Source organism: Syngnathoides biaculeatus, chromosome 16, assembly GCF_019802595.1.
Source record: "Syngnathoides biaculeatus isolate LvHL_M chromosome 16, ASM1980259v1, whole genome shotgun sequence".
Taxonomy (NCBI): domain Eukaryota; kingdom Metazoa; phylum Chordata; class Actinopteri; order Syngnathiformes; family Syngnathidae; genus Syngnathoides; species Syngnathoides biaculeatus.
In genome coordinates this window covers 16,207,505-16,219,838 of record NC_084655.1, presented here as the reverse complement: position 1 = coordinate 16,219,838, position 12,334 = coordinate 16,207,505, and the positions used below count along the sequence as shown (strand labels likewise).

General features: G+C 46.3%; 2 protein-coding genes across 2 annotated transcripts; both read left to right on the top strand.

Annotated features, from left to right (window-relative positions):
- The first annotated feature begins 476 nt into the window (after positions 1-476).
- Positions 477-5,974, top strand: LOC133514486 (zona pellucida sperm-binding protein 3-like). Its single transcript, XM_061846232.1, has 8 exons — positions 477-895; positions 2,547-2,662; positions 2,912-3,003; positions 4,053-4,230; positions 4,301-4,418; positions 4,501-4,586; positions 5,702-5,787; positions 5,873-5,974. Exons 1-8 carry the CDS (start codon positions 527-529, stop codon positions 5,929-5,931), a joined length of 1,104 nt encoding a protein of 367 aa, XP_061702216.1. The 5' UTR covers positions 477-526; the 3' UTR covers positions 5,932-5,974.
- Positions 5,975-7,287: 1,313 nt separating this feature from the next.
- c16h17orf75 (chromosome 16 C17orf75 homolog) lies at positions 7,288-12,334 on the top strand. Its single transcript, XM_061845840.1, has 10 exons — positions 7,288-7,674; positions 7,818-7,892; positions 8,214-8,339; positions 9,603-9,731; positions 9,806-9,866; positions 10,341-10,460; positions 10,560-10,624; positions 10,716-10,855; positions 11,841-11,944; positions 12,033-12,334. Exons 1-10 carry the CDS (start codon positions 7,532-7,534, stop codon positions 12,234-12,236), a joined length of 1,167 nt encoding a protein of 388 aa, XP_061701824.1. The 5' UTR covers positions 7,288-7,531; the 3' UTR covers positions 12,237-12,334.

Sequence of the window (12,334 nt, the reverse complement as noted above, 5' to 3'; positions counted from 1 at the left end):
CTTAGTATTGACCAATGCTTTGTTAGACCGGAAATATGGCGAGGTAAACAAGTCTCGTGAATGCCGCTTGGTGACAAGCGGTAGACATTTTTTTTCATCGGCCATTGGGGCGGTCATGTTGGAGCCCAATCAACTGGCTAACCACTCAAACTACATTACTAAGAGGGAATAATTCTATCCTGCTGCATTAGGATCAGTTGTTCTGGATGTAAAATTTTAGAATTCAAGCTTTAATTTCATTTTCACACTACTTTACAAATTCTGATTTGTGAGACAATTACACATGACTCACTTTGAGCAAACTGTAAATAGACATTTAAAAGGTTGTTTGACTGTGACCCACCAATCTGTCCATTTTCTATGGTGTTTGTCCTCAGCGACCAATCCCAGATGTATGTCCTGGATCGGTCCTCAGCCAATCAACAGTTAATTGCCTGCAGCTGTCCTCCCCAGGTGACCTGATTGCCCACCCCAGCAAGCTACTTCAGTTCACAGGAGAGCGAAGCGCACATTCGTAGTGAACATAATGTCGGCGTACTTTCTGCCTTTCTTGCTGCTCCTGTCGTCCTCTCTTGCCATTCGGACTTTAAAGGACGGACCCATGATCGACAAGGACGGGCGGGAGTACAAGTCCCCCGTTGCCATCGTTGATACCGACGGCACGAGCGAACTCAAACACTGGCTGACGCCTCCCGTGCAAGTGATGTGCACGCCGACGTCCATGATCATACAGGTGAAGGCCGCCATGTACGGGGTGAGACGTTTTGTGTCTCCTGGGGAGATTTTCCTTGGGGGTGTTGAGAATTCAGGCCTCAGGCAGTGCCAGGCCCGCCCTGTCGGCGACTCCGAGCTGCTCGTCGAGGCTGAACTCCAACACTGTGGCACCGAGCTGTCGGTAAGTATTCCCATTGGGATGGATTCGAATTGGTCTATAATATTGCTTATAGGGGGAAATGGCGCCACAGATGCTAATTGTAAGCCTCAATTGGTTTTTCCCATTGTATGTTAGCATTCAGGTAGCAGAGGCAATGCGATTGCTTTAGATCACAGGTGTCAAACTCAAGGCCCCGGGGGCCAGATCCAGCCCGCCGTATTATTTTTCTGTGGCCCGCGAAGCCAAATCTACAGTGTCAATTTCTGTGATTCAAGTAAAAATTGGGACCAAAATTTCAAATTGTCGTGTGTCATAAATGGTAAAGTTGAGATATTACAAGCATTTTTGTGTTGCCAAACATGAATAGTTGGGGGAAAAAAATACCCTTACCTTTGATTGGTGATTCCAAAACTAGTTCATAAATTGTAAGTATGATGAAATGATTCAATATTTTTGTTTCATAGCCATAGCAGAGCCCACGAGAAAAAAATGAGTTTGACACCCCTGCTTTGGACGCATCTGTAATGGTGGGTTTCTAATTACGCCATCTTGTGTGTTATAGAGGTCAGAGAACACGGGTGATAGGTGAAGCGTGATTTTTTTTTTTTTTTTTTTTTTTTTTTTTTTTTTAAATCATTAATTTATCTGATTGGTCTCAGGGTGGTGGTGACGTCATTGGAAACCTATCCGTTCTTGATGGGAACCTTCAGCTGAGAGTGGCAAACTGTTTAGAGGCTTATTATTAATTTTTTTTAATATTTCCAAATTATAGCTGGGAATGTAGTGCTTGTTGTTTTTTTTTTTTTTTGTTTTGTTTGTAAATACAAACAGTCACATGGCTTTTATTTTCATGATACTTGTGCCCACCATTTTCTTTTAAAGATAATTGTGTGACCTTTACAAATTTGAGATTGAAATCTTGTTCTTTGATTTATTCAAATGGCAAAATTTAGCTCACACTTCTCCAAGCTCCGCCCGGTATGACTATCTGAACGATTTCCCCCATGCTGAAAAATCTCCTTGCGATTAATGCGAAGGGGAAATGTGAGTACATACAGTATGTCGCGTACTGGGAAATCCCCCGGTCTCATAGTTCCCCCACTTCTACATAGAGGAAGCTAATATACATTATATCAATCTTTATGCGAGTGGAGAAATAACCTTAAAACAAAGTTGATAAAAAGATATACACACATGTACGTGTGGGGCGACAAGTTGTCGAATGGCACATGTTGAAGAAGCATGGATGGTGATTATTCAGTTTTTTATATGCGTATCAATGTGTGCAAACATGCTAGCAATTTTCTTGTTACACCCAAAATAAGAATGACTCCAAATGACAAGATAAAGCTGGACTTTTTAAATAAATCAAGCTCCACTATGGCGCTAGTCCTATTCACCACAATATGGCCACTTGGTTTGTATGTGACATTAATTGAAACAGAGAGCTTGAAACCTTTTTTTTTTTTTTAGGTACATGTAAATATAGCAGTTAACGACCCAAACTGGTGTAAACATAGCCTGCAGGTCATGTTACGGTCTAGTGAATTTCCACAAAATCAGAGGAAAAACATTTTTTTTTTTTTTTTTTTTTTTTTTTTTTTTTAATGGGCTCTGATGCGTAGGACATAAGTGTCTGCCGGTCTGGTTTGTAAAGCTTCTCCGTGTGCAGATATCTGACGACTCTGTGATCTACTCCAACCGGCTGACCTTCCTGCCTGCTCCCCGTCCTCACGGCATCACGAGGAATATCCCGATTGTTGTTCCCGTTTCCTGTCACTACAAAAGGTAGCATTAACAACACAAATCGGGTTGTACATGGTTGGAGTCCATTTCTATCTTGCAATGTATAATCAACATTAAAATGGTCCAATGGGGTTAAGTATGGTCCAAAAAAAGCATACCAGGAATCTCTTTTGAGGTTGCAGCTGCAAAACCACCGCAAAATGGTCCTCCTGCGTTTGACGTGCGCCACAATGCATCATGTTCAGATATTATTGTTCAAACAACGATGTACACGATCATGTGTCTCTTCAGGACACACATTGTGAGCAGTCAGCCTCAGATTCCCGTCGTGTCTTCAGAGACCCCGTCCGAGACCTTGGCCTTCTCCCTGAAGGTCATGTCCGGTATGCAAGAACGTCAGCGGTTTCCACATGCGCACTTGGGTTGTGGTGTCTGTATCGATTTTGTGCGTCGATGTATCAAGTAGCCTGTGTGAATGTACTAGACTGTACCGTGCCTTGTGAAAGTATTCGGCCCCTTGATCTTTTCAACCCTTCGCCACATTTTAAGCTTCAAACATAAAGATGTATAATTTTTTTTTTTTTGTCAAGAATCAACAACTGGGACACAATCATGAAGTGGAACGAAATTTATTGGATATTTTATAAATTTTTAACAAATTAAAAAAAAAAACAACTGAAAAGTGGCTCTTGCAGTATTATTCGGCCCCTTTACTCTCAGTGCAGCAAACACTCCAGAAGGCCAGTGAGGATCTCTGAATGATCCAATCTTGACTTATGATGATAAATAGAATACCCCTATGAATAATCAAGTCTCCGTATAAATGCAGCTGCTCTGTGATAAGTTTGCAGAGAGCATCACGAAGACCAAGGAACACACCAGGCAGGTCCAAAATACTGTTGTAGAGAAGTTTAAAGCCCGATTTGGGATACAAAAAGATTTGCACGGCCCACTTTTCAGGCTTTTATTTGTTAAAAGTTTAAAATATCCAATAAATTTCCTTCCACTTCACGATTGTGTCCCACTTGTTGATTATTGACAAAATGTAATTTCATATCTTTGTTTGAAGCCCGAAATGTGGCGAAAAGTTCAAGGGCGCCGAATACTTTCGCAAGTTTCTGTATTAAACTTGTGCTTGTATTGTTTGTCAGTGTTATTTTGTCCATGTAGTATTTTTAAGTTTGTATGTGCATGTTTTCAAAATTTGTCTATTACATAAGCCTGAGTGCAAGTGTGTATTTAGTTTGTCGTCTGTGTGCCTATGTTGAATTTGTGTATTTTGTTTATGCATTATTTGAGATAAGATGTGCATATTTATTAAGTTTGTGTGAGTTCTGTGTGCGCATGGATAAAGTTTGTGTAAATGTGTAGGCTTAGTTTGTGTGTATATTACTGGAAGTATGAATGTGTATTAAGTTTGTCTATATTGTAGATGACTGGACAAAAGTGAGGCCGTCCAATGTCTTCTATCTCGGAGACAAGATCAATGTGGAAGCGTCCTACACAGACGGTGGTCCGGAACCAAGACGGCTCTTCATTGACAGCTGCGTAGCAACTCTGAACCCTGACGCGACATCAGTGCCCCGATACTTCCTCATCGAAAACAACGGGTACGATGTCAGAACGCCCGTCGGCGCTCGGAGGAGGTCCGCTGATGTGGCTGTTTTTTGTCCACTTCAGGTGTCTGACGGACTCGAGAGAGACTGGATCAAGAGCTCGCTTCCTGGCCCGGGCCAGAGCGGATGTTCTCCAGCTGCAGCTCGATGCATTCCTGTTTCAGCGGGAGGAAAGGAACACGGTGAGAGAGACTTTCGGCCCACGGGCTGCGACTTCACAACAGATGCTTCCAAATAATTATTTTTTTTTTTAAACTTTTGCAGCTCTTTCTCACGTGTCAGCTGAGAGCCACTGTTGAAATGTGGAGACACAGCCCTGTCAACAAGGCTTGCAGTTATGTCCATTCAAGGTGAATTAAAAAATTAAACAAATTATTTTGTTTCCTGAAATAGTGTCTGTACCTTGAATTGACACTTTTAGTTTTTAGTGTGCATCAAGCACATACACACAAAAGATGCCCCATAAGACAAAATATGTTCCATGGACACGGTCGGAGGTAACTTCAGTTCATGGACGCTATTGTTCTCAAGTGTTGGGTCCAACTGAATTCTGTTGGTAACCATCAGGCTCGTAAACCGCTCATCCATCCATTCGTTATCTACTGCTTTTCTGGGTTGGGTCGCGGGGGAAGTAGATTCAGCAGGGATACCCAGACTTCCCATACCCCAGCCACTTCTTCCAGCTCTTCCGGAGGGATCCCGAGGCGTTCCCAAGCCAGCCGAGAGACATAGTCCCTACAGCGTGTCCTAGGTCGTCGTCTAGGTCTCTTTCCAGGGATACCCAGACTTCCCATACCCCAGCCACTTCTTCCAGCTCTTCCGGAGGGATCCCGAGGCGTTCCCAAGCCAGCCGAGAGACATAGTCCCTACAGCGTGTCCTAGGTCGTCGTCTAGGTCTCTTTCCATGCCCGGACCACCTCACCAGGGAGGCATCCGGATCAGATGCCCCAGCCACCTCATCTGGCTCCTCTCAATGCAGAGGAGCAGCGGCTCGACACTGAGCCCCTCCCGGACGACCGAGTTTCTCACCCTGTCTCTAAGAGAGAGACCGCACACCCTGCGGAGGAAACTCATTTCGGCCGCCTGTATCTTGTTCTTTCGGTCACGACCGACAGCTTATGCCCAATAGGTGAGGGTAGGAACGTAGATCAACTGATAAATTGAGAGCGTCACCTTTCGACTTAGCTCCTTCTTCCCCACAACGGACCGATACAAAGTCCGCATCACTGCAGATGCTGCACCGATCGTAAACCGCTCACGTAAATGAAAAATGTGAACTCGCGGTGCATGCTGCAAATTTGTTTTTCCTGTGACTTTTAGTTTTCAACTCCACCTGACATACAGTAAGCGCATGTTTATAAAAGCAATTCCTCGCGCTAAGTGACACCATTCCGCATCGAATCAGCAATTGAGTAAGTGAAGCCCCCACGAGAGCATTTGTGTAAATTCTGTATTCCTCCATCAGATGGGAAAATGTGGACGGCGGTTCCGACGCGTGCCTTTGCTGCGACGGCATCTGCAAGCGAAACTCACGACATCTGAAGGCAGATGGTAAGACAAAAAATTGAGCTCATGTAAGCTTTTCAGTGCTGCCAATACTGTACAGTATGTACATTTTAATTTAATTCTGTTTCAGGTGCCAACATGTGTGAAGTTATCATTCTAGGCCCTCTTTTGATTCTGCCCAACATGTAGGCCAACAGCAAAGTGTCTAATACAATAAATAGTCCTTTTACAACTGTCTTTTTTTATTTTTTGTGTGTATGCGCTCTGTGATTGACTGGCAACTATTCCAGGGTGTAATATGCCTCTCCTCTCGGTTTGCTTTGAGGTGTGAGTACTGCATGGTGGCAGTGAAACTTACCTCATTCACAACAGCAGTTTTGCAGATGAACAATTCAAAATAGGCTTCAACTGTTTAAATTCATGCCCATTTGAGGTTTACTGTCAAACTCAATTGAGATTGTCTTGCTTGAGGAAATTCCACTTAATGCTAACAATCCAAAACACCACAGATTAATTTAAAAAAAAAAAAAAGTCATTACATTGAATGGACATAACTGCAAGCCTTGTTGACAGGGCTGTGGCTCCACATTTCAATGGTGGCTATTAGCTGACACGTTAAAAAGAGCTGGAAGAGTTATATTAAAAAAAAAAAAATTAAACTGAACAATTGGCATCAATATTATAATGCAAGTATTGTAACATGTTTAAGCAGCACATGTAGATGGAGGATTGCATTCTTTTGTAAAAGTTTTCACGCTTACAGAGGATATTTAAGTACATTTTTGATCTGTCTGTGAAGGTAAAAATTTGTCATTAGTCCAAGGTAACTTAATATTGTTGACAAGTCGTGAATATCTGCTGTTTATCCATCCATCCAGACATTTTATTCGTCGCTTATCCTCACGAGGGTCACAGGAGGTACACCCTGAACTGGTCGCCAGCCAATCAAAGGCACATTGAGACAAACGGATGCACTCAAAATCACACCTCGGGGCAATTTAGAGTGTCCAATTAACGTTGGATGTTTTTGGGATGTGGGAGGAAACTGGAGTGCCCGGAGAAAAGCCACACAGGCACGGGGAGAACATGCAAACTCCACACAGTCGGGGTCGTGAGTGAACCCCCAGTCCTCAGAACTGTGAGGACGCTATCAGCTGCGCCATCGTACCACCCTGCTGTCTAAATGTTCATAAACTATTAAGATTCAAAGAGGAAAAACACTTTTATATAAATGGAATTTTCCTGATTTATATATTTGGGATCGGACATTTTAAGCTCCCGCGTTGACTTGGGGAATGATTCTTTTATTTGCTACTCAATCTACACTATTTTCTGCCGTACGAATGGCTGCAGGTGGATGCAAGCCTCGATTACTTCTACACTTCCACTAGGTTCCGGAAGATACATATTGTACCTTCTGCCATATAATTTTGACAAATTAGGGTAAATAACTACGTAACATCGGAAATCAAATGTAACATTTTTTTCGACGCGTTACTTTCGTCCTAGGAACCTTTTGCCGCAACTTGTTGCGGAGGGATTTATTTGAGCTCGTACTGGGTTGACGCATGCGCAGTTCTCACTCTTGCTATGAACCAAGCGTTTGTGTACCTTTTCCTTGTGTGACATTTTGCCCGAGGGCTGCCTCCTCTCTCTCGTCTTCGCGTCTTTAAAACCCGTCGCCACGGCAAACACAGCCGTCAACGACACCGAAGCTCCAAAGTGAAGCATTGAGACACCGTCCGCGTGGCCGGCCGCTCGTTCGCGTTGTCAGTCCAGAGCTGGGAGCATGTTTACATCGCAGACGTCGTCGTTCCAAGATTCCATTGACGTGGAGGAGAAAGAAGACTTCGACAGCGAGGAAATTGCGGCGTACGGACAGAAGACCCAGTTGAACTGCTATTATGCCATTTATCTGTACGAGGGCACGAGGTAACTATTCGTTTGTGTTTGTGTTTAATCTGCCTGATGGGTATTTACAGTGACATTCTGAACTGCCGTCCTCCCTCGATTGTAAGCATCACGCGTGCATTGTGACACGAAGCGGGTGATGATGAAAGTGCATACTGTCGTAGATCGGAGACTACCGAGGAAAACGCGGCTTGGAACCAGAGACGCGCAGACTCCACAACCAGTCAGGAGGACTTTAGGTAACCCAGCTCGGAGCTGCGTGCCCCGCACCAGCCGCCGCCGCCTCGCTTTCTGCTCACACTTTTGTGTACATCCACAGGCTGCCGTGGGAAGCAATATTGCATCTTTTCTCATTTCATTGTCGCCTTCTCAGCGATCGTCTCCTAAAAATACAAAATGTCGGCCGAACTGTGGCGCTTTATTCATGCTATCTTGTCTCAGCCGTCATGCGTGCGTAGTGAAGCTTTCTCCATCTGCTTGGTGTTCAGTGGCTTCCCAGCCCCCTTCACGACCCACCGCCACGCGCGTCCATACTGACCACTCCGCCTTCCTCCCTCCAGCTTGACTCTGATCGACAGCAGCTTGCCGATGGAAGCGGAGCCCGAGCTTCGGACCTACATCTCCAGGAGGCTGAGCAAAGGAGCCCTGCTCGGGGGCATGGGCAACATCGCCACCGTGGAGCTCAGGTGATACACGACACCCCCGACCCCCACCACCACCATCTCGTAGCTGGCTCCCTCCGACGTTTCCCTCAGGATAGCTGGCGCTCGACGGGCTGTTTTATCCGGTAAAGCGAATGACTCGAGGCCGGGTAAGAGCCGGGCGTGGAATGCGCGAGCCGCCTCGTTTCACTTTTGTTAAGCAGAACTGCCGCTGCGGGATGAACCGAATGGCGGGTTAAGGCGCCCGACGCCGACGCTCATCAGACCCCAGAAAAGGTGGTGGTCGATATAGACAGCAGGACGGTGGCCATGGGAGTCGGAAGTATGTTAGCTCCCTCTGCGTAGACATAGAGGGAGGTAACATACGTTATATCCTAACCCTAAGCTAACCTTAAAACAAAAGTTCATAAAAATACATACACATATACGTGCGTTCGCTGTGTTCGTCTTTCTGAGACGTCCATAGGCAAGGCAGTTGTATTGCGTTTCTGACCATTTCAATCTCACACACATCAACACAAACACGATAAAATAGCTAACACAAAATGGCCGTTCAAGAACAAGAGTAGCAATAGTCACCAGTGTTGAACGAGCGTTTCCCAAACGAGCGAATGTTCGTCCAAGTCAGCGAAAGTTCCAGCCGGTCCAAAAACGAAAGGCAGCCGCAGTCCGTGTAGTTAGCGTTCTAAGCAGCGTTGTTTCCCCGAGCAGCAGTGAGAAGAAGCCTCGTTCTCCGTCTTTCTCGTCCTTATATAGGCACTCCTTGAAACATTTCACACACGTATAACAGTAGCGAATATGAACACCCGGCGACGAGTTGTCAAATGGCACACGTCGAAGCGAGGATGGGGACGTTTCAGACTGGCTGGAAGTTTACAAAATATATGAATGCGCATGCACGCTAATCACAAGAAGACTTTTCAGCACCGGGAGCGCTCAGACCATCACACTGGGTTCAATCCCCGCCTGTCTGGAGTTTGCATGTTCTCCCCGTGCCTGGGTGGGTTTTCTCCGTTTCCTCCGACATTCCAAAAACGTGCAACATTAATTGGACACTCTAAATTGCCCCAAGGTGTGATTGTGAGTGCGGCTGTTTGTCTCGTTGTGTCCTGCGATTGGCTGGCGACCAGTTCAAGGTGTACCGCGCCTCGTGCCCGTTGACAGCTGGGATAGGCTCCAGCTACTCCCCGTGACCCACGTGAGGATAAGCGGCAAAGAAAATGGATGGATGGATGATTCCATTGAAATAACTGAGCTTTCTGTCCTGTTCCGTGTGTGTCCTTGCAGCCTCCCAGAGCAGGCAGTGGGCTGTTACTGCTGCCTCCTGGAGCAGGAACGATCGCCAGAGCAACCCGACGCCGACGGCAACGGACACGTCATCTGCTTCCTGGGAGGCTCCGAAAAAGGACTCAACTTATATCCTTTCTTTTTTTTTGTGTGTGTGGTAATGTCACATCCTCTTTGGACTTGAGTTCCTTGACTGAGTGCACGTATAGGCTAGAGCTTGATAAGTACGTTCAAGGATTGCAGAGCAGTCTGCAGACACCCGAGGTACAGGGAGACCCAGTGTGACGGTCTGAGCGCTCCCCCGTGCTGAAAAGTCTCCTTGTGATTAATGCATACGCGCATATATTTTGCAAACCTCCGGCTAGTCTGAAACATCCCCATCCACGCTTCGACATGTGCCATTCGACTACTTGTCGCCGAGCGTTCATATTCGGTATGTACGTCTCAGAAATACGAACACAGCGAATGTACATATATGTTTATATCTTTTCAACTTTTCTTTTAAGGTTAGGATATAACGTATGTTAGCTCCCTCTGTGTAGAAGAAGGGGAACTATGAGACCGAGGGATTTCCCAGTAAGCGTCTGCTACGTACCCAGAGTTCCCCTGTTAGTGACGCATGCGCATTCATCACGAGGAGACTTTTCAGCACGGGGGAGCGCTCAGACCGTCACACCGGTTGTCATTTGATCGGTCGGACTACGAGTCGACTCGTTGGGCGTTATGTGTGTCCCGCAGCTGCAAAACCTGGAAACGGAGCTCCGTCCCTACCTGAGCCGCTGGTACGACGAATCCGTGATGCACATCTACCGCGTGGTGCAGCTGGTCCAGAGTAACGTCAGCTTCCTGCTGCACGCCGTGAGCGTCACCCTCAAAGGCCTTCGATGTCCTCTCCTTTTTTTTTTTTTTTTCTGTCCGACGCCGTCTTTTGATGCGTTTTAGTCTTCTTCTTTTCAGGCTTTGAGTCACAATCACGTGGAGGTCACCAACGCGGACGACCGGACGAAGGCAGACGTGTCCCGGTGGGCATTTTGTTTGTTCTCCTCGCGGTTCGGCGTCACATCGCTCCATTGTTGTGCGGGTATTCATCGATTTTGTGTCGTTGCTGCGCAGGTTCATCAAAGCAGCCAGCTTGCAGGGCCTGTCGCAGCAGGACACCACGGCGGCCTCCCTCTGCAAGGCCATGTCGGAGGACGCGCACTCCCACCTGACCGTCGACTGCGCCCACACGCCGCCCGCCCTCACCAACACCGGTCAGTCATTCAATTGCATCAGGTGGATGACCGTCATTTCCGGACTATAAAACGCGACTTTTTTCACACGTTTTCAACCCTGCGGCTTATGCGATGTGGGGCTAATTTGTGCGTTTTTTTCTAACGGCCATAAGGGGCCACTTGAGCGAAAAAGGTAAGACTGAGACCGGTGGAATATATGTGCCGGGGAAGTGATTTTTACTGGTATGTTTTTTTTTTTTTTTTTAACCACTGTGATGGTCTGAGCGGTCCCCCGTGCTGAAAAGTCCCCGTGGGATTAATGTGTATATGCGTAGAATTTTTTTTTTTTTTTTTTTTTAACTTTTTATACCTCTGTGCCAGTCTGAAACTTCCCCATCCATGCTTCTTTCGCGGCTTCATTTTAGCTCCGCTTCCGCTCATTTTCGCCCCAAGCACATTTTTTGAATTTTGGGCATTTTTTTTACAGGTGGAATATATGTGTCGAGGAAGTGATTTTTATCGGTTTGACGGTCTGAGAGCTCCCTCATGCAGAAAAGTCCTCTTTGGATTAATGCCTATATGTGTAGTTTTTTTTTAAATTATTCTACTTTTTATACATCCGTGCCAGTCTGAAACTTCCCCATCCATGCTTCTTTCACGTGTTCATTTTCACCCCGCTTCCATTTCACTATGAACATCTCACAAAGTCAAACATTTTTTGAATTTTTCTTTTTCCACGTCCATGCCAGTCTGAAACTTCCCCATCCATGCTTCTTTCGCGTGTTCATTTTCACCCCGCGTGCATTTCGCTACCGTGTTGTTGCTATGTTAAGCTAAGCTCAGGTATGAAAACTCTTTCTGTGTACCGTCTTTCTTTGTAAATATCTCGTGCGGCTTATGTATGTACCAAATGGTATTTCCTTTACAAATGTACTGAGTGAGGCTTATAATCAGGTGCGCTCTGTAGGCTGGGAATTACGGTAATGGAGGCGTCACAGCATTGCTCCTATTTTGTGTTCCCCAGTCAGCAACCGTTTCTGCGAGGACTGGACTCAGGCCTTTTTGAAAGCCGCGGAACGGGCCAACCCCTTCCTCCTCAGACAGATCCTGGAGAACTTCAAACTGAAGGTGAGAGAACACCCGCGGGTCCACTTCTTGGCGACTCGCGTACGTGGATGCGTTTTCAGCCTTGTGTTTATTTCCCGTCTCCCCGCAGGCCATCCAGGACATGAACAGCCTGAAGCGCTTCGTGCGTCAGGCCGAGATGAGCCACTACGCCCTGTTTCGCTGCTGCCAGTTCCTGCAGGGCTGCGGCAACGGCGACGTGCTCCTCCAGAACGCCCGGGCGGAGCACAGCGACCTGCCCGAAGCCTGCCGCATCATCGCCGTCCTCGAGGAGTTCCTCAGGGAGCAGTCGTAGGCCTACTTGCCATTCTGACACTCGAGTCCCGCTCCCATGTTACTTCCTGACATTCTAAATACATTTTGGGAGTTGAGTAAAATTTTATTTATACTATA